Genomic DNA, 24,035 nt, shown 5'->3' with positions numbered 1-24,035 from the left:
TGCTGAGACGTAGTTTATGGGGGGAGAGAAGACATGCTTTCAAGTACAAAAGGCCTTCTCCAGTTCTAGCAAAAATTCAGGTAAAGCCCCAGCTGAGAACATTTGTGTTGAGTTCATCTTCTTGTTCATCAGCTGGACGTTTTTGAGGAGAAAGGTAGTGGCCATCTGGGTACTAGGGAACTGTTAGTGGGGAAGAAACATTAAGATCAACTTGCTGCACAGAGGCAATTTGGAATTACTGAAGAGTTTCACTTTCACGTTATAATGAATTATTTATGTAGGAAACAGTGTGAATATCTTCCTTTTACACTGTAGTGGTTCCTACTGCAGGGATGAGCGCTACATTAGCAAATGAGAACTTCCTGCTCAAGATAAAAGGTGAAGAAAGTCAAACAGATGCATGCTGTATTCATCAAAGAACATACACATCTATTTAAATCACTTACGCTTTTTTTATGATGCAAGTGTGAATTGTTCTTCTTTGATTTGCCATTAGAGGTGAAAACAGATGGTAAAGGCTTTTTTCAAAGTGTTTTCCATTAAATTAACCTGTGCAGTTCAATGACTGTTGAGTGTAATAGGATTTACCCCCTCTGGAATTCAGTGGAAAGAAATAAGGGAAAGAAATAAGATTTCAGGGAATGTTCAGCTTATCAAAAGCTTCACTGTGTCTGAGTTCACTATAACAGTCTTCCATTTGTAGTTTAGGTAGAGTAATAATAAAGAGTAATTTTTCACCTTTGAGACCATATGGAAATATGGCTTTGACTAGTGAGAAAATGGTTCTGAGCAGATGGCTGTAAATGATCCTAGGTGAATTTGATTTTATAGTTTTTTAGTTGGAACTGGCTAGTCATTTTAGCTGAGAAGCTGCTTCAGAATTGGCAGCTAGATTTTTATCCTTTCAAAGATAGGAGAGTGAAGTGTCGTGACGGAGAATGTTTGTCTTTAGTTGGTGCAGTAATGATGGTTTAGCATGAGTTCATAAGGATTAGGTAAAAGCTGTCTCCATCATGGGAATCGTTTTTGTTGTGTTTTTTAATATAAGTATTCTTTTAAGTCTTAGCAGACATCCCAGAATACATTACAATCCATGAATGAATAGAAAATATAATTTGTATGTTAAAATATAACGTATTGCTTCTGCTTCGGTAAATCCTTCAAGTGTTGTTTGGCATAACTTTCTGCTGGTAGTTGATAGAATTCTGTCATAAATGTAAGAATTATCCTTTTGAAAACTGTTACAAGGTTAAATTAATCTTAAAAATGTAATTGTTATGTTGAATTTAGAAAATTATTAGATATAATAATAAAAAATATTCGACTACTTGCAAGCTAATGAAATTACGGTATCAAAACCCATTGTTACTAAAAGTTATTGTTCAAAGAAATGTTTTCAAAACAGCATTAAAAATAAGCATGAAAGAAAGAATGCTTCTATAACCTCATGGTCTGGCTTTTTCTTTCTGAAATTTAAATTACAGTGTATAAATATAAATGAATCCTATTTTTCCCCACAGCTGTCTACTCATGTATATATGATAGATTTTGAGCACATAATTATAAACAGTGATGAAGTAAGAGTTAATACAGTCCAAATGTTCACTTCTGCTAGCATCGGTTAAAGTGTGGAAGACATTCAAGCGTAGGCTCCCAAGAAATGAAGAATGCAGCCAAAGTTACACAGCCTTTGTTCCATGATGAGAATTTCATATCGCTGTTCACCTTTTGAACCCTGCTTCAGGGAAGAGCAGAGTACCTCATCTCATGCACGTACTGGGGAGGGAAACAGTTTATGGCTGAGAACAGTTAAGATTAACATTCACTAAGGAAAAATGGGGAACTAGGGAAGCGTAGCTACAGCTGGAGTCAGTTCCCCTATCTGATTCACTGCTGGGCTACAGAGAAACTTACACCTGCACATGGAGTACTGGGACCAGGAGAGGGAAAAGGGCAAGGGACTTGAGTTCCCCAGAAGGTGCTTTTAGTGACTGTGTTTATTTCTATTGGTTTTGCATATGGGAAGTTATGGCAGGAAGCTTGGGAGTTTAAACTGGACATAAACAGTAGGCCGTTTAAGTGGAAAGCTTTCTAAATCATTAGATACATAATGTATGAGCTTTATTAGCAAATTGTTTCTGTAAATGATTAAATTTGCTAGAAAAGTAGTAGTGGCTATATGACTTTCTGATGTTGCCAGTCTTCTTTTGAGAAGATTGTGGTAAAAGACGGTAAAATGCTCTGTAGGGAGATGAATGAAAAGTAAATGCAGTAGGAATAAAGGAATGGTGACAAAAAGGAAAGAGATGCATAAAAAAATAAGGGGAGTATAGAGATGTACAAAGAGAAAAGAGACAAACCATCTTGTGATCATCTAATAATCTTTGTTGAATTAAGGAATTAGTGTTACACTGAAACTCATTCTTCCCATTTAACAGCTGCGGAAGTTCCAGAAGCTATATATAGCTTCTATATTATATAGCTATATATTGCTTAGAAATGTGATATTTAAATGTAATAATTAAAACTGTTGCTGGAAAAAAAAAAAAAAAAAAGCTTTTTAGTTGAATCCTGCTGTTTCACTTTTTTCTTTTTTTTTTCCCCTAATGTTCTGAGTAGTGAGCAAAGGAATTGAACATGCCATTTTTCGATTAAAATATTTTCCTGATCTTCTTGGAGGTCATGTCATACAACATCTGGTAGGACCGCAGAGTTCAAGTTAGTATAACACCACGCGGCGCTCAGTCTGTAATGCAGCGTATTCAGTCAAAACTGAGGCAGCCACACTTCAACTTAAAAGCCTTTGGAAAAATACAACTTCTAGAAAATTGTGTGTAAAGAGACATAGATATACCTTTAAAAGTGCTGGCATTGATGTAGAAACCTAATCTTAAAAAAAAAAAAAATAAAATTGTTTTTGTCAAGGAAATAGCATTTTGAAATTTTGATATCGGTATTTCTGGAAACCCGAATCTTTGCTTTCTGGAAGCTGTGTTTTGGATGTATTCCCCAAAGTGTTCGTGGGCCTGCATGTCGTCCAGTATCTGTTAACTGATTCTTCAGTTGTCTTTTAGCTGCTTGTTTTCTGTTTACTTCATCCTCTGAAGGCTTTTTGTATCCATAAGAAGTAGGAGCTTAGAAATAACTCAACTTTTTAGTTGTTTTTCCCCAAATCCACACAGATTGGGCTGTTTTGATTTGCCCATGCAGGAATTTTAGTGATTTGGAAATCTTTATCATGTATAGTATATATTGTACTCCCTTACTCACTTCCCAGCAGATCTGTAACTTGCTCTGTCCACGATCAGTTGTCCAGACATGATCCAACACCATTAATTCTGTTAGCTTACAAGGATGCACATAATGTTGCTCTAAGTTTGCAACTGGGATTGCAGCACTTAACAGAGGCTGCTGTGATTTTCATAAGAAAGGTTTTGTCCTTTCTGCTGGCTTTCCCTCTCTACAGGAGATACGATAAATAATTACAGAATCTATACCTACTTTTTGAAATTGTTTACATTGTGTAAAATACCAGTACATAATTGCTGGCATTTTAAATCTCTGCTTTTTTTTCATCTTCTTTTTAACATCCTCTATTGCCATTAATTCTGGTATAAGTTTTCCTTCCTGATATAGGTTGAATAATGACCCTTTTGTTAATTTCTTGAAGTGGCCCTTGAGGCATGTGTACTAGGCTGAATGAGGCTATACTACAAGACCCAAATAATCACCTTTCTTCTCATCTAGTACTCAGATATTATGGCGATGGTCATATGAAGTCTCCGTATCTTATCTCAATTATGTCACTGCAGTATGGCAAATTGATTTGTAATGCCAAGCTGTTAGAAATGCACAAAAATTTAAGCCTGTATTTCCTTTTTTGGTTTATTGTAATTATATTGTCTAATCTTTTCCATTAGATTCCTTACTGACTTTTGATTTTTTGTGGTGATGCCGTGACTCATGCATTTTAAGGATTCTGTCATTTTAAGCTATCATTTTGTTAGTTGCTTGTTTTGACCAAACCGAAGTAATCTCTGCCAAAATGCCTGCAATGCTTTTCTTCCGCTGCTGAAGGTGCTTGGAGTTGACTAGAAGTTCACAGGAATTTGAGATAGAGAGGACTTTCAGGATACTGGAGATGGTTAATGTATTGCATCATGTAAGACAATTTGATCATAAACCATTCCCTGGAATTGTTGTTTATCACAGAGTACTCTGATACTAGAACTCAACTTCTATGTTTTGTTAATATTATTTACATTTTACTTCCCTGAAATGGAACGATTTTTAAGGTATTTACTCCAGTCTCCTTCAAATGCAGAAATTTGTATTTTTTTCAAATTTAGGTAATTTGTTCCGCAAATCTGTTAATTTAGATAATAGCAGTGATTAATTGGCCGTTTACTGACATACAGTCCAGAGATATGAAGAAAAAATAACTTTTTTCCAGTTTTTGGATACAACTGCTGTGTGTAAAGATAATAGAAATTCTTAAGACTGAGAAGTGTGTTGGTTCTTCAGGCTCTTCAAAGAGCTTGCTTTGGCTTGACTTGATTATGGTACAGAAAGCCCGGGGTGATGGAATGAAGCTTTCTTTTGCTGTTGGTTTTAGTTGTACCGTATATGTTAGCTTGTGAGATTTGAGATACTTGGCTTTTTGTATTGTAGGTATATGTGGTTTTGCTTTCAATTTTAAGCATTAGTGTTCTGAATGTAAGCAATATTTTATTCATATCTTACTGGGGAGAGGGCAGGAAGCATGGCAGACTGGCTGGCATTTCTTGTCCTTGCCTTTCTCAGTGTTGCAGCTTAATCCAATTGTTGTTTCTTTATATTCTTATATCTCTTTTGAAACAGTTCTTAGGTTTTGAATGTGTATTGCAATTTAACTTTGTGTTTATTCTTACTCATTTTTACCTGTGTATATGAATCTATAGATATACAGTAAAATTACAGAAGAGAAAATGGAGAATATTCAGGTTTCCTTAATCTTAGTTCTCTGTCACTTTAGTTAAAGGAATCCTTTCCTATTTAACATTATCAACATTTCCCTCTCATGTTAATTTCTATTTGGTATATGTTTGGTTGCAAAATCAGTCAGTGGTAGTACTACTACCACTGTTTCAGAATTAGTTTGAAAGTTGTTTTCTGCAGTTTAGTGTTAATACGAATGAAGTCACTGATGAAGTTAGTGATGCATGTGAACAGGACAAGTAGAAAATTTCAGCGCTTGCTACTGTATTTTTAACAACTATTTATATAGCTTTAATACAGTTTTTTTCATGAAATAGGCTTGTTTTCTTTTAGAAGAAAATCTGTAAACTGTTCCTAGCAATTGTATGAGCACCTTTTTCACTCCACCTGCAACCTTATGAAAGAATGAAGAAAAGCTTGCAGGCATTAGTACTCATTTTGTTAATAGTGCTCAAATATGAACAGCTTGAAAGGACTGAAGGCGAGCCAAGGTGGCCCTTTAAATAGTTTAGAGATGCTTAGTTTTGAGTGTCTCTTTATTTCATGTTGTAGTGCTTAATCCTTTTATTTACTTGTCATGTAAATTTGTCTTTTTTTTTTTTTTTTGGTTTTTGCTTCTGACTCCCCAGGTGGCCTAGAACATTGGCAGGCATCACAGCCTACCTGCTGTGTACACGTTATTCTGCTGGCAGTGGGATATATCCTGGCAACTCACAAGATGAGAGAAGAGCTTGGCGCAGATGTGACAGGGGAGGATACTGGGCAGAGGAGGACTATTCTAGGTGCCAATATGCAAACGATGTGACTCGAGTTCTTTATATGTTCAATCAGGTAATTTGTTTGTATCTATGAAATCAAATTCTTTAATGAAAACAAAAACTCAGAACCCTACTTTTCCATTTCTTTTACATAGGTAAAACTGGTGGGTCTTGGTTGAATTATGAAAAAAGAATGACTCTGAGTATGCAAGAACTCATAGGTTTATGTTAAGAGCTTGATCTATTTTGGATGCCCCAAGTTTGAGAGCATGAGGAAATTCTATTCCTTAGTGTGCTTGTGTAAAGCTTAGAGAGGCTGAATGGTACATGTCTTGAATATATTTGTCAGCTGGATGCCCTATTCTGCCTATGTTCTGTAAGGAAACAAGGCAGGTTCAATTTGTAACAGAACAGCTATTTTCATTATAATAATCATAGAGTGGCCAAATGCTGCTCAGCCTCTGTTGCAGTAAGCCTGTAATAGTTTTTTGTGGTTAATGAGAGTTTACGAGTAAAAGTAGCAATTATTGCCTAGGCCTCTATAATCTGATTGTATTTACTAAAAAAAAAAAAAAAATAGTGTAGCTTTGAAACAATATTTTTCTGCTCAAGCTACTTTTGAGGCTTATCTCTAGCATGCTTCTGTACATCACTGCAAAACAGTGTATGTAAACCCTGTGTGTATAGGTACTAGGGAACATCAACACAGTGCCTAGGGTCAGATCAGTAGCACCTGTGCAACAGAGGGGAATAGGGAGGTCTGAGAAATTTAGTTATTTGTAATACAACTATACCTCTTGAGTTGATGATATTGGTAGCACAGGCCGTGGTGCTTGTCTGACCTCAGGGAGGGATTACCGCATTTCATCAATTCACAACATTTCCTTGTGTGAGCTCATATTCCTTTAGAGAAAACTGTGCATCAGAAGCACCGCACCCTCTATACGGGAGTTAAGATCTAAACCAGTATGTGTTCTCTGGATGTCTTTGACTTACATGTATGGTGAGTGCTTTATGTCCAGAGGCTTGGACTAAATCTAGCCTGAAGTAAAAGCATTGAACTGCATATTGTGTAGATTGGTAGCTGCTGACTCGCTCCCTCTGTATACTTAACAGCACCAACTTACTAGCATTTACCTTTCTGCTCTGGTTCCCTGGGGATCAGTGAACACTTGTGTACGATGAGTGGGAGGGAGAGAAAGGGAGAAAACTGCCTGTTGTGGCCCAGGTTGAACTTGGGTCGACATAACTGTGTGTAGCGCTCCCTTACATTCCTAGCACGGGAGGTGTATGCTGTGGCTGAGGGTTAAAGGGGGGGAGTGCTCAATAAGTGGTTAATAGGTGAGAGGTGATGCCGGGGATCCCATTATTGTCCCATTGTGGGACACAGTAAGGTCAAGTATTTGCTTATTAAAACCTTTGATGTAGATGGGTTGCATTTTTCCTCACTTAAGAATTCACATTTTCCAGCAGGGCCTGTAACAGCCCGGTACTACTGACTGCATGCTGCAGCATCAATTTATTGCTGCAATTGCTCAGAAGCCTGGATGATTTCAACCTGTTGTAGCTGTTTTGTTAGCCAATGTTTTCCAGGTTGTAAAAGAACGTTGCCAATTTAGTGTTAGGAAATTTAAAATGCGTTTGATCCTTCTTAAAAATATGGGAACAGGTTGAAATAAAGCTTTCCATTTTTTTTCTTTAAAGAGAGGAGTGGCATGTTTTGATTTTGGGGGTTATTTTCTACTCATTAGAGCCTTCCTCTCTTTGTGTAGTAGGTCTGGAAGTCTTTCTAGCAGTATTCTGCACAGAAGTTTATTGTCTCTTTGAGACTAACATTAAATGTAATAATGATATTATAAGCATCATTAGAGTCTTTGTATACAAAGTAGTTGATGAGCTGTTTTGAACATTAGAACTCTGCCAAGTAATTTAAGTCAAATAGAGGCATACATTTTAAATGGCAGGAAACCTTTGTGGCATAATAAACATTTTTATTTTTATATAAATTTGTATATAAAGGTATAGTTCTTGGTGAAAAGAAATAAATGTTTAAAGTTCAAAAAAACCCCTCACAAAATATCTGAATTTGAAAATTTACATTGTTCAGTGTCTGTTATGACATGGAATTCTGAGTCATTTAAATTGTAAATGGTGTTTTGGAAAAAAGAATCTTCCTTTAGTTGCATTGAATTCTATGTATGTGAGCTAAGACCTGCAGGGACTAACATATAGCCATGTTTACATGGCAGATTGCAAATTCAGTAGGGCAGACTGTATGTCCAGACTCCAAATAATGGAAAGAAGAGAGGTCTCTACTTTAGATCATCGTGGATAGACAGCATCTGAATACAAGCAGATTACATTTTACACAGTGTTCCACTGTCCTGTGTGAAATTTATCATTTTGGGGCCCTTCTACCTCAGGTGTGTTGGAGTTGTGTACTGTTTAGTGGTAAATATTTTTTTTAGCCTGTCCTTGTTTCAGGAATGAAGTGATCAGATTTGTTATACAGAGGATCTGCCTTGGGTTTGTTGTTTATGCGTGTTCAGTTCCAAACACTTCCAGTAATTACAGAATCAAGAGTGAGTGCTACAGCAGTGGTGTGTTGGAATTTCTTTTGGCTTCTCTTACTATAAAATGCTGTATTTTTAGAAACTTTACATTACTCAGGCTCTCATGCAAAGCAAAATAAGCATTTAACAATAAAGTCTCTTTTGCTGTTCATGGTGCAACATCTACTTTCCAAGACAACTGGACAAAAAAGGTCTTACGGCTGCAGATAATGTTGGTTCTTTGGCTTATTTTCAAATGTGGTGTTGCTATCAGATATACTGGTAGTTCTGGCTAGTTCAAACACTGTTTGAAGTCTCCCATGATCCCTGTGGGATTTGTTAGCCTCTTTGGCAAATGCTGTTTTTTTAATTGCTGAAGTGTTTCCTCTCTATAGTACTTAAACCTTTCACTTTTTTCAAATGTTTTTCTTCTTTATGTAGATGCCTCTCAACCTCACTAATGCAGTTGCAACAGCAAGACAGCTCTTGGCTTACACTGTTGAAGCAGCAAATTTTTCTGATAAGATGGATGTTATTTTTGTGGCTGAAATGATAGAGAAATTTGGAAGATTTGCGGAAAAATATAAAGAGGTAACTGGATAACTTGTCGTCGCTTTAAAGATAACCACAGTGTTGGTCCTAAAGTATTCTGAGCAGTGAAGCCTTTTCAACAGTAGATGCAGGCACTGAGTTAGTGGTTTATTAGATGCTATTCCATGTTTTTGTTTGTTTAGTAGGTCCCTGAAGTTGCTGACCCATGGTCACAGACTTTGCATTGGCGCTGAGATCATCCAGCATTCACTGGACCTGTAATGTGAGTAACACCTCTGGTCAGCACTGGAGCAGGGAGATAGGTACAGTAAGTCTGTTTTTATTTAATATGGAGTGGGTCACACAGGTTTTCATTGGCATGTTCTTATCTAAAAAGATAAATAATGAAAGCCTCAGAGATCCTCTCAATAATGAATAAAACAAGACTTATCTTCTCCCCTTCCACTGTGTCAGGATGTCTTTATTCAGTATTGAGCTGTATCTCTAAGGTTTTCAGTATTCCTGTATCTTGCAGGATATAAGATAAAACATGAAAATAAAATCTTAGAGAACGCTCGTTGTCGGGGAGAAAAATGTGAGTGGTTAAACAGTCCCACCAGTGGGCAGGAACTCTCTGTTTCACTGCTGAACAGAGGTTATGTTGATCTCACTGTACAGTGCATGTTGGGCAATTGTAGACCACAATGCCTTGGTTTTAAATTTGTACACAAAAAAGCATCCAAATTTCCCCCTCCACCCTCAGCAAACCATAAATGCCAGCTGTAAATTCTTTGCAGAACTCTTGGAGAATTTTCAGTCTACAACTTGTTTTTACTATCATAGGTTGGATTTTTTTTTGTGTATTTTGGAATTACATAAGTAGTTCATAAGCAGTTCATTAAATAGCTAGTTTTCTATCGAGCTGAAAGTAGAAACATTTTTTAGATTGCTGCCTCATTTGTTACATTATAAGGGTATTCTTTTCTCAGCTGTGATTTATTGTCTGTGAGGTGACACAATCTGACATTGTTTTGCCATTTTTGAAAGTAATAGTTGATATGAAAATGTCCTAAATTCATTGGCAATTTCAGACTTGCCTTTGATGTATTTTTATCTTAATTGGTTTGATTTGAAATCAACCTTGATGATATGTTAAAAAAGAGTGCAATTTCATTTAATACTCATTATTAGTTAATAAAATTCTTGTTGGCCTTACTCTACAAAACTCTTAGCTATGAATGATACTGTATAGACTTACACCATCTCATTTTCAGTTCTTTAGTTTGCATTACGGTGGCTATTCTGAAATACAAACATTGTACATTATAAAATGCTTCATTTAATAGCTTTTTGATGTGAAAAGAAGAAAAATTGAAGATGTTCAGAAACTTCTCGGTAGATTGTCTTAGGTTAAAATGCAGTTTTAACCTTAACATTTAACCTTTAACATTTTAGGTTAAAATGCAGAAACTTAGGCATACCTTGATAAAGTGAAAGAATAATGTTTAATGTATGGAACGTGAAATAACTTGAGCCCTATGACTTTAGGATCTTAACACTGATAATTTATTGTAACAACTCCATCTATTGATGTATTAAACATGATAACACCTTTCAAGTAATAAGTAATAATAAGCATCTTACGTTAATATAATTTTGATTTGTTCTTGAAAATTTAACAAAAAGCGCTGTAGCCTGCAAGTTTTGCTTGATGCTCTTTGTTAGCTGTGGAATGTTTACTGACTGTAGCTTCTGTCCCTAACTGTGTTCTCGACTTACTAATGATATTCCTTCAAAAAAAACAACGCCACAATCTGGATCAAAAGGAGATCACTTCCCAACCCCACCACCCTGTCAGTTTAGGCACTGTGAATTACATTTCATTCAGTTTGGTTAGAATTACATGCACCTTCACTTTTGGTGCAATATTTGCCACTTTCTTAAATGCGGTGAAAATCCAGTGTAGGCCAATATAGGTACTTGATAATTTTGGCACAGTTGTGGTCTAAGTGAAGGAATTCCCTTCATTGGTTTGTATTTCTCTTATGTAGAAGGCCAGGTAGGGAGTGCGAGCATCCACTTTAACAGTGTAATTGGTGGTTTGAAGTCAACTCTGGTACCTTTCTAAATTTCTTGAATAGCCTGTGACGTAAAACAGTCCACAAAGAACTGAAAGTAGGCAAGGAAGGAATCAAAGAAAAGGCAGACATAACAAAAGGAAGAGAGGCAGAAGGATTGTGTGCTAATTCTTCCTCTGTTACTCTTTTCTTGACATGCACACTGTACTATTGCTGATTCATAGTTATTTATTTTAGGTTTAAATTTGATTATAAATTGTTCTTTAGAATAACTTGAAAAGTAGAAGTTGGAGTATTACGCCTTTTTCTCTTACTGAAATACTTGTATTTCTCATGGTTTTGTTCTGTAGTTCTAATGCAATTACACAAATTACTTTGGTACAGTATTCTGATGGGGGTAAATGTCTATGTATTTCAGTATGTCAACTTGACAAGCAGTGATTGAAATAAGGACAACCAATTCCTTTTTCTTATGTTGACAAGTAGCATTGTATCTTCTGGTAATGATCCTGCTTGATGCACGTTATCAAAGATATAAAATAACCTTATTTCTTTTCCCTGCTAGCTTGGTGACGTGATGGTGGATATAGCAAGTAATATTATGTTAGCTGATGAACGTGTTCTGTGGATGGCACAAAGGGAAGCAAAGGCTTGCACTAGAATTGTACAGTGTCTACAGAAAATTGCTATGTACCGGCTTGCAAATGGGGCTCAAGTTTATTCAACTGTAAGTACAAATTTCTTTAGAAGACATGTTGCTGGCTCGTAAGTTTCAATAGCTTTTTATTTTTCCTTGCTTAATAGCTTTTGGCATTATCTTAATCTCTGCTGTTTCTGTAGGAAGAGGAGAAGTATTCTGAATTCCCTGCCAGATATACAGAAGTAGTTTTTGTTTTGTTTTTGTATACTGTTATGACAGAGAATCCCTTAAAGATTATTTGTTATTCTTCCTGTAGCGTGTAACATTTTTTATTTGATTTTTTTTTGTCTCAGTATTCTCCAAATATTGCTCTTGAGGCTTATGTAATAAAGGCTGCTGGTTTCACTGGGATGACGTGCACCGTATTTCAAAAAGTGGCTACATCAGACCGTACAGGACTCAGTGATTATGGGAGAAGAGATCCAGATGGAAATCTAGATAAGCAACTAAGCTTTAAATGCAACGTTTCAAATACGCTGTCAAGTCTGGCTTTAAAGGTTGTATACTCACTGTTTTCCCACTCTTTGTAATAATATCATAAATATGAATCACTTGGAAAGCAAGCTTACATTATGAATTTCTGATGTTAAAGTAGCATTCTTATGTAATCCAGAATGACACTGACAAGGGATGATTAAAGTGACACAGGATAATATAGTTTGCTTATGGGATAATTTCTTAATGGACTTAGTTTTTAATGAGTAGGTGTGGTTTCCCTTATTAAAACATCTTAAGTGGAAAGATGCTCTCAGGCTGTTTGTAGGTATAGGTATTAAATGCTCCCTAGTGCATAATAATTCGTATTTATTTTAATCTGTTTATTTCTAGAATACAATCGTGGAGGCTTCTATCCAGTTGCCAGCTTCCCTTTTCACCCAGAAGCAAAAAAGAGAAATCAGACCAGCAGATGAATCTGTCTACAAGCTTCAGCTTATTGCATTTCGCAATGGAAAGCTTTTTCCAGCAACAGGAAATTCAACAAATCTGGCTGATGATGGGAAACGTCGTACAGTTGTAACACCAGTTATTCTTACCAAGATAGGTTTGTTTTTTATTATTACACTTTTATGATCTTTAAAAATAAGAAGCTTTTCTTAACTCATTTCTGTCAAGTAGCATATTTAAATTTTTTTTTTGTTGCGTTTGACGTACTGAGAAATTCATGTGCAAATACATTTATTTTGTAACAGATGGTTTAAACCTAGCCAGTCACCACATTCCTATAAATGTGACACTGCGGCGCATTGCGCATGGAGCAGATGCTGTTGCAGCTCAGTGGGACTTTGATCTACTGAACGGACAAGGGGGCTGGAAGTCTGATGGCTGTCGCATTCTTCTGTCTGATGAAAATATTACTACCATTCAGTGCTACTCCCTCAGCAACTATGCAGTTTTAATGGTATGGCACTTAGAATTACATATTTCTGGAACTTAAAAGCACTGGAACTACAGTCCTGTTTTTTGTTTCTGCATTAAAGTAAGCATTCCCATGTCTGTTTTCACAGAAAACTAGACATAAGAAATGTTCAATTGTTACTTCTTTTAATACAGATTTTGATGTGAAATGAGATTTAAGTGGAAAACTGTCAAAGTGGAATTAATTGCATAGTATGATGGAGAAAAAATAATTTTCACACGAAAAGAACTATGCTATTGGAAGCAATTCTAACGAACCATTTAATTAGATGTTTTTATGAACTTCAGTCTTAACAATGGCAGTTTAAAATAACAGCGTTGGAGAAAAATTGCATCTGTTAGATAAAATTAGTTTGCTTTGTCTGTTAATAGGAATGCTTCCCTTTTTTTTTTTTTTTGCTATTATCTATAATCAGGGTTAGCTATCTTACTGTAAATTAGCTATTCATTCACTAGTATTAGTGAATGGAACAGTATTAGCTAATCTGGTTCGTTAATGGAAAAAATGAATTGAAAAGGTTAAAAAAATAAATAAATCAAAACACTCTATAAAATACTGTTCCTTTAAGAAACACCTAAAACTATATATCTCAACATTAGTCTTCATGTAATGCTTCCAATAAAATGGTTAACCAGTTGTAAAATATGATATACTGGGGGGGGGGGGGAAGGGAGGGAAAGAGGGAGGTGCCTTCTCATGCACTTTAGTTAGAAGTAGAATTTCTTCTTTGTTCCTGGAGTGCTTCGTTTCAAAAGCTTCCAGTTTACAGTGATTGATACCCTGCTTATCAGTCATCACCACATGTAAAATGATACCTTAAAAATGGTTGACCAGTAGGAAACAGGGTGGAACTTGCTACGTGTAAATTTGGTGTGGGTTTTCTTTTGTTGTAGTTAATGTGCTGTTTGAAATTATATATGTATGTTTATGTAATCATACTCAGAAGAAAGAGCATTTCTTGATGATCAGTGCATGAGAAGTTGCAGTTTTTGTTGTTTTCCAACTCAGATTGATAATTCATCCTGTTAAGAGAATTGAATAATAGAATAACGAACAGCTAAATAGAAATAAGCAAAATTATGTTATGGCATCATGCCAAATCTTATCAGATTTTTACCTCTGAAGGTACTGTTTTAAATGACTTCAAACCGTTATAATCCCTTAGCTCCCTTTTTAAATATTTTTAATATATAATTCTTCCCTTAACATATATGTTCTTTAGAATTGAATTCATCTGTATGTGTAGTATACATGTGAAGAGAGATTATACTTTAAATTGGTCACATTTCTGCCATCTGGAGGAAGAAAAATGAAGGGCATACTCAATCTGCAGCTGTAAATGACTTTCTGTATTAACACATGGTACGATTACATCAATAACTATATTGTGAGGCATATAGAAAATTGTTGACTGCCAGAAGTTGGAAAGGAGGATGGGGCAGCTTTCTTGCTTTTCTACCAGTGGCTCTTTGAGCAAGCATTCCTGTTCCATACTCAAAACTGGTATTCCTTAAATATTTAGCTACTTCCAAAAGTGTTAGGTTGAGACAGGAGAGGAGTCAGTAGGTGGAGGATGAGGGAGAGTAACTCTCATCTATATTTCTTATAATTTGGTGCAAAACATCTGGCTAAGTAGCTGCTGAAGAAGGTTTTCATACTTCCTATGTGTTATTTAACTAAAAGTTAAAAATAAAGTTATGTTATTTTGAGTTCAGTTTTAGAAGCTTGGCTTTGAATTCAGCAGTTATCATTAACATAAAATGATATGAACAGAAGTGGCAACCAAGGATCTGAATGCAGCGTCCATCATTATGGCTACTGGCTAATAAAGAGTGAAATAACACTGGTTATTCTTTCTTCTGCGCATATATACACTAAAATAAAAGGTTCAATATAGTGGCCTGTCTGTATACATTTCAGAACATAATGTAAAGTCTTCTCTGATAAGGAATGCCATGACCAAGTGTCCAGTTTCCTAATCTAGTGATCTAGGAACATACAGCTATAAAACTTTGTATTTATTTGGAAATAATTTTAACTACTGCTTAATAATGGCACAGGTAACCAGGAGGCTCAGCAGTTCTCCTACAGTTCTTGTTCTCCAGCACCCAGCAACTGTGGGTGCCACTGCCTTTGTTTGTGCTTGTAACAGCAGTGGGTAGTTAAGGATCTCCAGCTGGATTTTAATTGGGCTCTGGGTAGTGTTCTGATCAGACTATGCTGCCTGCCTGAGGTGCAATATCTTATGACTGTTCCTAAAGTGTTTTCATCCAGGTGCTCAGGAAAACCAAATACATAAAAAATCAAACTGACAATCTAACTAAATTAGTTTGAAATGAGGTTAGTGAGTTAGCAACAATAAATTTATTTTCTGATAAAACAGTAATTGAAGGAGTAGTGAAGATATTGCTGATTCTAATTTTAAGCCTTGATTCAAGAGCTCTTTCCCTGACCATTAAACCAGATTACCTATTGTAACCTTATATATCACTGATTTTTCTTAAAATAAATTAAAGCTTCCTTCTAATGTTTTACAGGTTTTTTTTGTGAATGCTGAATTTATTCTCCCTTCCATCAGCATGCATTTGAACTTCACTCAAACTTCTAGAAGTTGTATAATTCTCACAATATCTGAGAAAAGTTCCTGTATCTTGGCCCATCTGAAAGTAAAATATATATATATTTTTTCCACTGAACTTAGTTTTATTTTGTGCTGGAAGGTACTGAAGTTTTTTTCATTACCATTATGGAAACAGAATCCTAGTAAATCGTTTCAACATGAGTGGAAACTTACCTAACTGCATCCAAATCAAATGAGTATTTTTTGCTTTTCTTGTTCATAAGTGAAAATGTCACTCCTGAGATGTTATTTAAAATATTGTCATGCTTTAACAGTTCAAGATTCCATTCCATACTTATTCCTTGAGGAATATTTTGACCAGTGGGTTCACCAAGCTTGAATGATGCTAAGGAGATGCTTAAATCTTGAGTTATCAGCTATCTATTCAGTCAAACAGTACTCATGAAGTAACAGTCTGATAGGAACCTCTGGATGTCAGTGGGTCCAATTACTGCTTAAAGCTGGATCAGCTTCGAAGTTGAATTATGTTGCTCCAGGTCATATTCAGTCAAGCTTTTTTTTTTAATTATTATTTGCAAGGATAGCAGTTGTACAGCCTCACTGGGCAGTCTGGGTCTAGTATTTGACCACTGTCATCAGAATTTGTTTCCTACATCTAATTAGAATTTTCCATGCTGCCAACAATGTCCATTGCTCCTCACAGTTTCACTGAACTCCAAGTAGTTTGACTCTGTTTTCTTTTTCCCAGTAGATGGTTCAATATAATAATGAGATTTCTCATTATAATGATTAGTCCAGTGTAGGAGTAATGATTTATCTCATCTTCTTTCTCTTAGAGGTGAACTAATCCAGCTTTCTCAGCCTTATATATTGTGTGCTTCACCCTGTTAATCATCCCAGTGATGCTTTGTTAGACATGCATTATCCAGTGTGTCGGTGTCTGTCTTATACTGGGGAGTCTTAAACTGTATATACCTCTGCAGAGGTGGTCTTGCAGCGCTAAACAGAGGGGAGTAATTGCTTTCATTCACTTGCTTGCTATATTTTTACTAGTACAGTGAAGTGTGGGCTTGGGCTGTAGGGTGTGCTGCTGACTCGTGTTCAGATTCTGTCTTACCAGCACCCTTAGGTTCTTCTTTTGCTTTCTATTCAGTCCAACACCCAGTCTGTTCTTTAGCATGTGTGGCATTATTCTATCCAAGATGCAGAACTCTCACATGTTCTTTTGTTGAAATTCGTGGCATTTTATCAGCCCGTTCTGATGGCTTTTCAGTAACCATTTGAATATTGTCCAATCTACTGATCATTCTCCCCACTTCAGCATTATCTGCAAACTTGCTGAGGGCACTTTCTGTTCCGTTCTCTGAGTTGTTGCAGATTTCAATCATCACTGAAACACAGGATTGTTCTACGTGCTATACAAAGTTATACACATCTTAAAAACAAGAAAGTTGTGTTCTGTCTAAGCTGATAACTTGTCTGTATATAAAGACATACACGAAGTTGAAGTGTGTTATAAAACATAACTGCATTTATAACATTCAGCCAGAATAACGGGTATTGGTAGAAGAAAGATAACCTTAAATAATGGGGGTAGGCTTCAGGGGTATAGTATTATATCTAGAAGGTTCCTGTTTCTTATATTGTCTCCTCTCCCATTCCCACCCGCAAAATAAGGAGATAAGATGGACTAACGTTACTTTTGGTTTTGTTGCCAGGACTTGACAGGAGCTGAATTATATACACAGCCAGCTGATCTTTTGCATCCAGTAATTTATGCCACTGCCATGGTTTTGCTAATGTGCCTGATGATGATCATAGTCAGCTACATATACCATCACAGGTATGAATCAAAATCACTAGAGACTAAAAAAATTACTTTCAAAGTTCTTAGGATCCTTTTCTTTCTTATATGAATGTGATATAGTAATTTGCATTCATATTTTTTCCTGTAAAATTTGTTGATGCAGACTAACACTTAAGCAAGTAGCTATTTCGTATGTTCTTTAGTATGATAATTTAACTCATAACCGTGTATCTCTTTGTCATTTTTCCTTCATGATGCAAGAAGAGACCACTCAAAAATGACAGTGAAATTTAACAAAATGTTTAGCTTTTGACATTTCTGTTAATGTCAGTGAAAGCTTGAAGCCTAAAATTTCTTGAATCAGATCCCAAATACTTGTATAAGCCCGGGTTAATAGGAGGGTGTTTTAAATTCTTGTAATGAAGATTAGAGATTATATTTGAAGTCAAACAATCATTAACGTTAATTATATCTCATTTAACATAAACGTATCTTGCTGGTTTCTGAAAGACAATAATGCAGCTGAACTTTATTTTATTTGTTTTTCTTAACAGTGTGGTCAGGATCAGTGTAAAAAGCTGGCACATGCTAGTTAACCTAAGTTTTCATATTTTCCTGACATGCGTGATGTTTATTGGAGGCATAACTCAGACCAGGAACGCAAGCATTTGCCAAGCAGTAAGTAAACACAACAGCACAAAAAATAAGTTACAGTTATTTCCAGAAAACAATGTTAAAATACTGAATTTTAACTCTTCCATCATTTGGGAGGCAAAGCTGAGCTTTTATGTAAGTATGAAGGTTTGCTATTTTTAGCTCTTATTTATTATAACTGAATATTTGGAATTGTACTTAAGATCATTTGAAAATACTAGTTTTACCAGTTTCATACTATAGGGGTATTCATATATATATATATATATATATATATCCCCTTGCCTCCTACAGTGCAGTACAGGTATTTTCATCAGAATGTAACATTTTGATAAAGAATCAATTTTTTTCTATCTTAAAACTTCTCTTATTTTGACCCATGCATGCGGATAGAACTAGGTCATTATTTGAAAACCAAAAAGTACCTCAGAAGTGCTTGGGGTTTCTTTAGCCAGAAACGCTATCACAAAAATGTTTTTTACCTTGTAGCTTTATATATGAGACTCATTTGTTACAGAATTATTATAGAGAGCTGTAGGTGACATTTACAGACCACACAAAAGGTGATTTCTGCAAATATAAAAGTATTTATTTTTACTGCCTCAGTATAACTTAAAGGTACTGAGAAGTATTTAAAGTGAAAGACCTGTTCTTTCCATAAACAAACAGCTTTATTGGGACTCCTCTTTTATAATGATTTATTCTTCAGCGATTGAGCCATCTATCATTCAGTTGCTGTGTTTAAATGTAATGCAGTTGCTTCTTGATGAAGCAACTGTATGTAAAGTCAGGTTTTATGCAAATTGCATGGTAAATGGTTATCTTGTAACTTTGTAAAATGGGAATGTTTAGGGGTTTGTTTCTATTTTTCTTTTTTTTTTTTTTTTTTTAAGGTTGGGATAATTCTCCATTATTCCACTCTTGCAACAGTATTGTGGCTGGGAGTGACATCTCGTAATATTTACAAGCAAGTAACCAAAAAAGCAAAAAGATGTCAAGATCCTGATGAGCCGCCGCCTCCACCCAGACCAATGCTGAGGTGAGCCTTGTTTGTTTCTGCAACTCTGTGTACTAGGTCACCTTGCTCATACTCTGACCAGAAATTTTAACAGGTTGATACTGTTCTTTTGCAAGTGCTTTTCCTATAAGATTTTTCCTTTCAAGTTTACAAAGTTATTTCCAGATTTCTCTGCTCCTCGTTAATGAGGATGAAGTGCAGGATGGTTGGTCTCAGCATGTTACGGTTATGATGATGTATTTCTGATTTGTAAATTAACAAATTGGTACTGGTTTAACATCACTCCTGGGGCTTTGATTAGGAGTTCAGATGATAACACTTCCCATTAAGTTATCATAGGGGAAAGAATGTGGAGAACTGTGTTACCAGACAATTAATAACCACTATAATTCAAGTAAACATAGTTTAATATGGTTTTCCGAAAAATTGCTGACAAGTCATTTCAAAAAATGTCAGGCACTGTCAAATGAAAATAGTATTCTTTGTAAAGCAATCCTCTTTACAATTTGTATTTCTAAAATCACTGAAATGCAAAAAAAAAATAATCTGTAAAATTCCCCTTATGAAATACTTTTAGTAGTAAACATTCATATAATTTGTACATATACCTTACTGTTTCTCCAGATACTAATTAAAGACTGCTGAGCTGGAATTCTCCACAAGGTGGCAGACATTGATTAACTTTGATTAGTTACATAGCAAATATTTATTTTAAGGTACAGAAAGTGCAGAAAATCAGAAATACTCTTCTGAATATCAACTAAAATTTGCAGTACTATGTACAAGCATATATAAATATTAAATACATGAGTCAGAAAGTAGAATGCTAGTATTTATATTACTAAGCACTCCCTTTGCTTTATTTAATTTATTCATTGTTTTTGTTTTCAGAAAAATAATCTGTTCCATTCAGTGTAGGATATCATGATCACCAACTGTGCCTTCCAGCAGGATACTGCATGGCTATTTTAACATCTGTGTAATTTTATTTCATTTTCCATCCCCTATTATTTGTCATGCTGGTCTTGCTTTGGAAAAATTTACAGTAACGTTACCAGCCTTGGAGGCTCAGCTTTGTGTAAATATAAACATGCACATACCTTTTCATATCTGGGCACCTCCTCTGTGATAATGACAGTAACTCTGGAGAGAGTATAAGAACTGAGCAAGCATACTTAATAAATTCTCAGGTTATTCTGTCTCTGCAGATCAAAGATTTCCTTAATCAATGTGTGATGTCTTTATGTGGGACAGCCATAGAAGGATTTAAATTTTTTTCATTGAGTTGCCTGTTAAGCTCCTGCTCAAAGCAAACCTACCCATTAATGGCATATGGCAGAGTTCTGTATAAGAGTTTCTTGCTTGTATGGAACCAGTCGCTGTCTTTACTCAGGCCCCCTGTTTCTTGAACTGAAAGAGACAAAACCAACTAATTCACTCTTTGCCACCATACTGCTGAGATTCTTCCTCCGATGTACCTTTTCACATTCACAAAGGGTATTTTGAAATGGATGTAGAAAAGCCCTAGTAGGTGTAAATAGGTATATAGTTTTCTCCTTATTTGCCATATCCAAATTATTCTGCTTTGCACTCTTTGGGTTTAAAGAATTCCACTCTGCACTTGATAGGAAACCATTATGCTTACACGTGGATCTTCAGTTCCTGTCGGTGTCTTATGAGGGTGGACTTAATAGCTATTAGCCTTCCTTCCATACTAGCACAGATAAGCTTTGTTCTTTATTTTGGAAAATTCATTGCATGCAAGATAATTTTTGTTGATCTTCTCTATTCTGTGTGTTAATGTGGCTTTATACAGTTCATAAAAAAGATGAAAAAGACTTCAAAACTGATTCAGTGTTTCGTAAAACACTCTAGACCAGAGAGGGGTTCTTATGTGGTTCACAGATGCCATGTTGCAAAGATAGTACATCACTTGCACTGGGTGGAATTTCTTAATTGTTCAGAACTTTATGCCAAGTACGTTGCATTGCATTGCCATGCCAAGCAGGAGGGTGTGAAAAAAAAAATGAGTCTCCTAGCTGCCAGTCACAAGCAGGAAATGGAGTTTGTCATGCAGAAACGGTAGTTTGTTGACATGTCAACCAAGACAAAAGGAAACAGTTTCAAATTATTTTTACTTAAAAGGATTGCTTTTAAAAGAAATTCAAGATCTTAATCATAGTATTCTTCATGGAAAGCAAAATATGGTAGTACCAATACTGGGCATGAATGTTCTACATATAGTGAATTTTTCTGGTTTTGTGTTTCTGTTACTGTTGTAACACGTTGTATATCCATGCCATTAGATTTTTGATGTAACTGAAGGAGAAATTGTAGCACAGCGTGCTATTGATTGGAGTGATTGTTGGTAATTAGTGATTTGATTAGTTAGATCCTCTAACAACATATGCCCTCATCCTTGTGAAAGCATACAGTTTTCAGTACAACTGCACAAGGAAACAGGAAGTAAGATCAGAGTTCTTTTTTAAAAAAAAAAAAAAATAAAAATCTTCAGGAATAAGACAGAGAACACTTATTTCATTCTAAGTTTCCATATTCTCTTGTAACAATTTATAGCTTCTGTCATCTTTTGCTTCTTCCCTCTAACTTCATATACCTTGTCTATTCAGTGCTGTGGAGGGAAGTGAGAAACTGAGAGAAAGGTGGTTTACACAGAAGAAAAAAAAAACGTAGTGAGGAAGACATGGAAGAATTGCTTTTACTGGAGTCCAAAACCAACTCACCCCACTTTTTTCTTTAAAAAATTGCATATTTCCAGAATTCTGGAAATTCCTTTTCCCTATGGTGACCAAATAAAATCCATTGCCATTACGCAGCCAAGTGTTCATATATTGTTTTTACTTCTTAGGTTCTACCTTATTGGTGGAGGGATCCCAATCATAGTTTGTGGAATAACAGCAGCAGCAAACATCCGAAATTATGGCAGCAGACCTAATGCACCTTAGTAAGTACTGTATAACTGAGAGCTCTGTCGTAATGTTTCACAGTCTTGCTTTTCTAAATACTACTTGCAATTAATTCTGATAGTTCCAATAAATGTAACGCAGCCGAGGTCACTTCACTTTCCGTTTTGAACTGATAAAGCATAAATAACTTGTGAGAAGGTGTTCATCCTGATTTTTGTTTGTTTCTTTTCCAGTTGCTGGATGGCTTGGGAACCTAGCTTAGGAGCATTTTATGGACCAGCTAGCTTTATCATTTTCATAAACTGCATGTATTTCCTCAGCATATTCATACAACTAAAACGGCACCCTGAACGTAAATATGAACTTAAGGAACCAGTTGAGGAACAGCAGCGTCTCGCCACCAACGAACATGGGGAACTGGCTCACCAAGATTCGTTGTCAGTGTCACTAGTTTCTGCATCTGCTTTGGAGAACGAGCACAGTTTTCAAGCACAGCTTCTGGGAGTGGGCCTTACTTTGCTTCTATATGTTGCTCTGTGGATTTTTGGAGCTCTGTCAGTTTCCCTGTATTATCCTATGGACCTGATTTTTAGCTGTTTTTTTGGGGCAACTTGTTTAAGCCTTAGTGCCTTTCTTATGGTGCACCATTGTGTTAATAGGGAAGATGTCAGGCATGCATGGATAACAACGTGCTGCCCTGGAAGGAGTACGTACTCGGTGCAAGTGAATGTTCAGCCCTCCAGTTCCAGTGGAACCAATGGAGAGGCCCCCAAGTGCACCAACAGCAGTGCAGAATCTTCATGCACAAATAAAAGTGCATCGAGCCTGAAAAATTCTTCTCAAGGTTGCAAACTAACAAATTTACAAGCTGCTGCAGCTCAGTGCCACCCTACTTCTCTTCCACTGAACACAGGTCCTCAGCTTGATAACAGTCTCACTGAGCATTCAGTGGATAACGATATCAAAATGCATGTAGCTCCATTAGAGGTACAATTTCGGACAAATGGACACCCAAGCCGGCATCATAAGAACAGAAGCAAGGGACATCGTGCTAGCAGGCTTGCAGTATTGAGGGAATATGCATATGATGTTCCTACCAGTGTGGAAGGAAGCGTGCAAAATGGCTTACCGAAAAGTCGACAAAGCAACAGTGAAGGGCATTCAAGGAGCCGAAGAGCTTATTTGGCATATAGAGAACGACAGTATAACCAATCCCAGCAAGACAGTAGTGATGCTTGCAGTACGCTTCCAAAAAGTGGCAGAAATACTGAAAAAACAGTTACCAACAACAAAAAAGATATTCTGAGGAAGCCAATAGTGGTTGAACTTGAAAACCAGCAAAAATCTTATGGCCTAAATTTAGCCATTCAGAATGGACCACTTAAAAGCAGTGGACAGGATGGACCCTTGCTCACTGCAGACAGTACTGGTAATATTAGAACTGGCTTATGGAAACATGAAACTACTGTGTAGCATTACAATTTGTGGGACAAATCCATGTGAACTGTGATTACACATTCCTTAAAGCTATTAACACTTTTAAAGACTGTTTACAAACTCTAGGTACTTTATGCAGGGAGGGAACAAGGATAATCTGCCAAGCAAAAGATTGTATGCATTACCTTCACTGTTCTTACAAGGACAAACTTCTGGTGTTTTTGTGATTTTTTTTTTGAAGTATCAATCTTGTTAAGAGATGCAGAATGGAACTTTGTACATTTTTTATTTTTTACCTGTAACCCTGCAGATGTGTCCACAACACATTTCAAGTTTGTATTTAAATGTATAATAAATAAATAGTATTTTCCCCAGCAGCCTAATGTTGCACTTACTTGTTTTTCAATTACAGATTATTAGACTCAATGTCATCTTGATTTTACTCAAGAAGTAACAAGTGTGGCAGTTTCAGTCACCAAAGAAAATACTTCGTGTCTGAAATAGACAATGCAAATAGCTTAATTACATCAGTCCTACAGTTTGTTTAAAATGCAATTCTAATTTATAGAGGTTTTTCTAGTTTACAGGCAACTTCTTT

General features: G+C 36.0%; 1 protein-coding gene across 1 annotated transcript in view; it reads left to right on the top strand.

Annotated features, from left to right (window-relative positions):
• Positions 1-23,814, top strand: part of ADGRA3 (adhesion G protein-coupled receptor A3) — a 53,320-nt gene extending 29,506 nt beyond the window's left edge. Inside the window, exons 9-19 of the mRNA XM_084518855.1 lie at positions 5,607-5,808; positions 8,729-8,878; positions 11,462-11,623; positions 11,890-12,093; positions 12,425-12,638; positions 12,787-12,995; positions 17,313-17,437; positions 17,956-18,079; positions 18,949-19,094; positions 21,943-22,038; positions 22,234-23,814. Coding sequence (XP_084374981.1) covers positions 5,607-5,808; positions 8,729-8,878; positions 11,462-11,623; positions 11,890-12,093; positions 12,425-12,638; positions 12,787-12,995; positions 17,313-17,437; positions 17,956-18,079; positions 18,949-19,094; positions 21,943-22,038; positions 22,234-23,473 — 2,872 coding nt within the window. The 3' untranslated portion in view covers positions 23,474-23,814. The remainder of the gene's footprint in view (positions 1-5,606; positions 5,809-8,728; positions 8,879-11,461; positions 11,624-11,889; positions 12,094-12,424; positions 12,639-12,786; positions 12,996-17,312; positions 17,438-17,955; positions 18,080-18,948; positions 19,095-21,942; positions 22,039-22,233) is intronic.
• Positions 23,815-24,035: the final 221 nt, after the last annotated feature.

This window comes from Aythya ferina (genome assembly GCF_964211825.1).
Source record: "Aythya ferina genome assembly, chromosome: 4".
NCBI lineage: Eukaryota > Metazoa > Chordata > Aves > Anseriformes > Anatidae > Aythya > Aythya ferina.
Note: the sequence above shows the minus strand (reverse complement) of the source record. Positions and strands in the feature narration are given on the sequence as shown.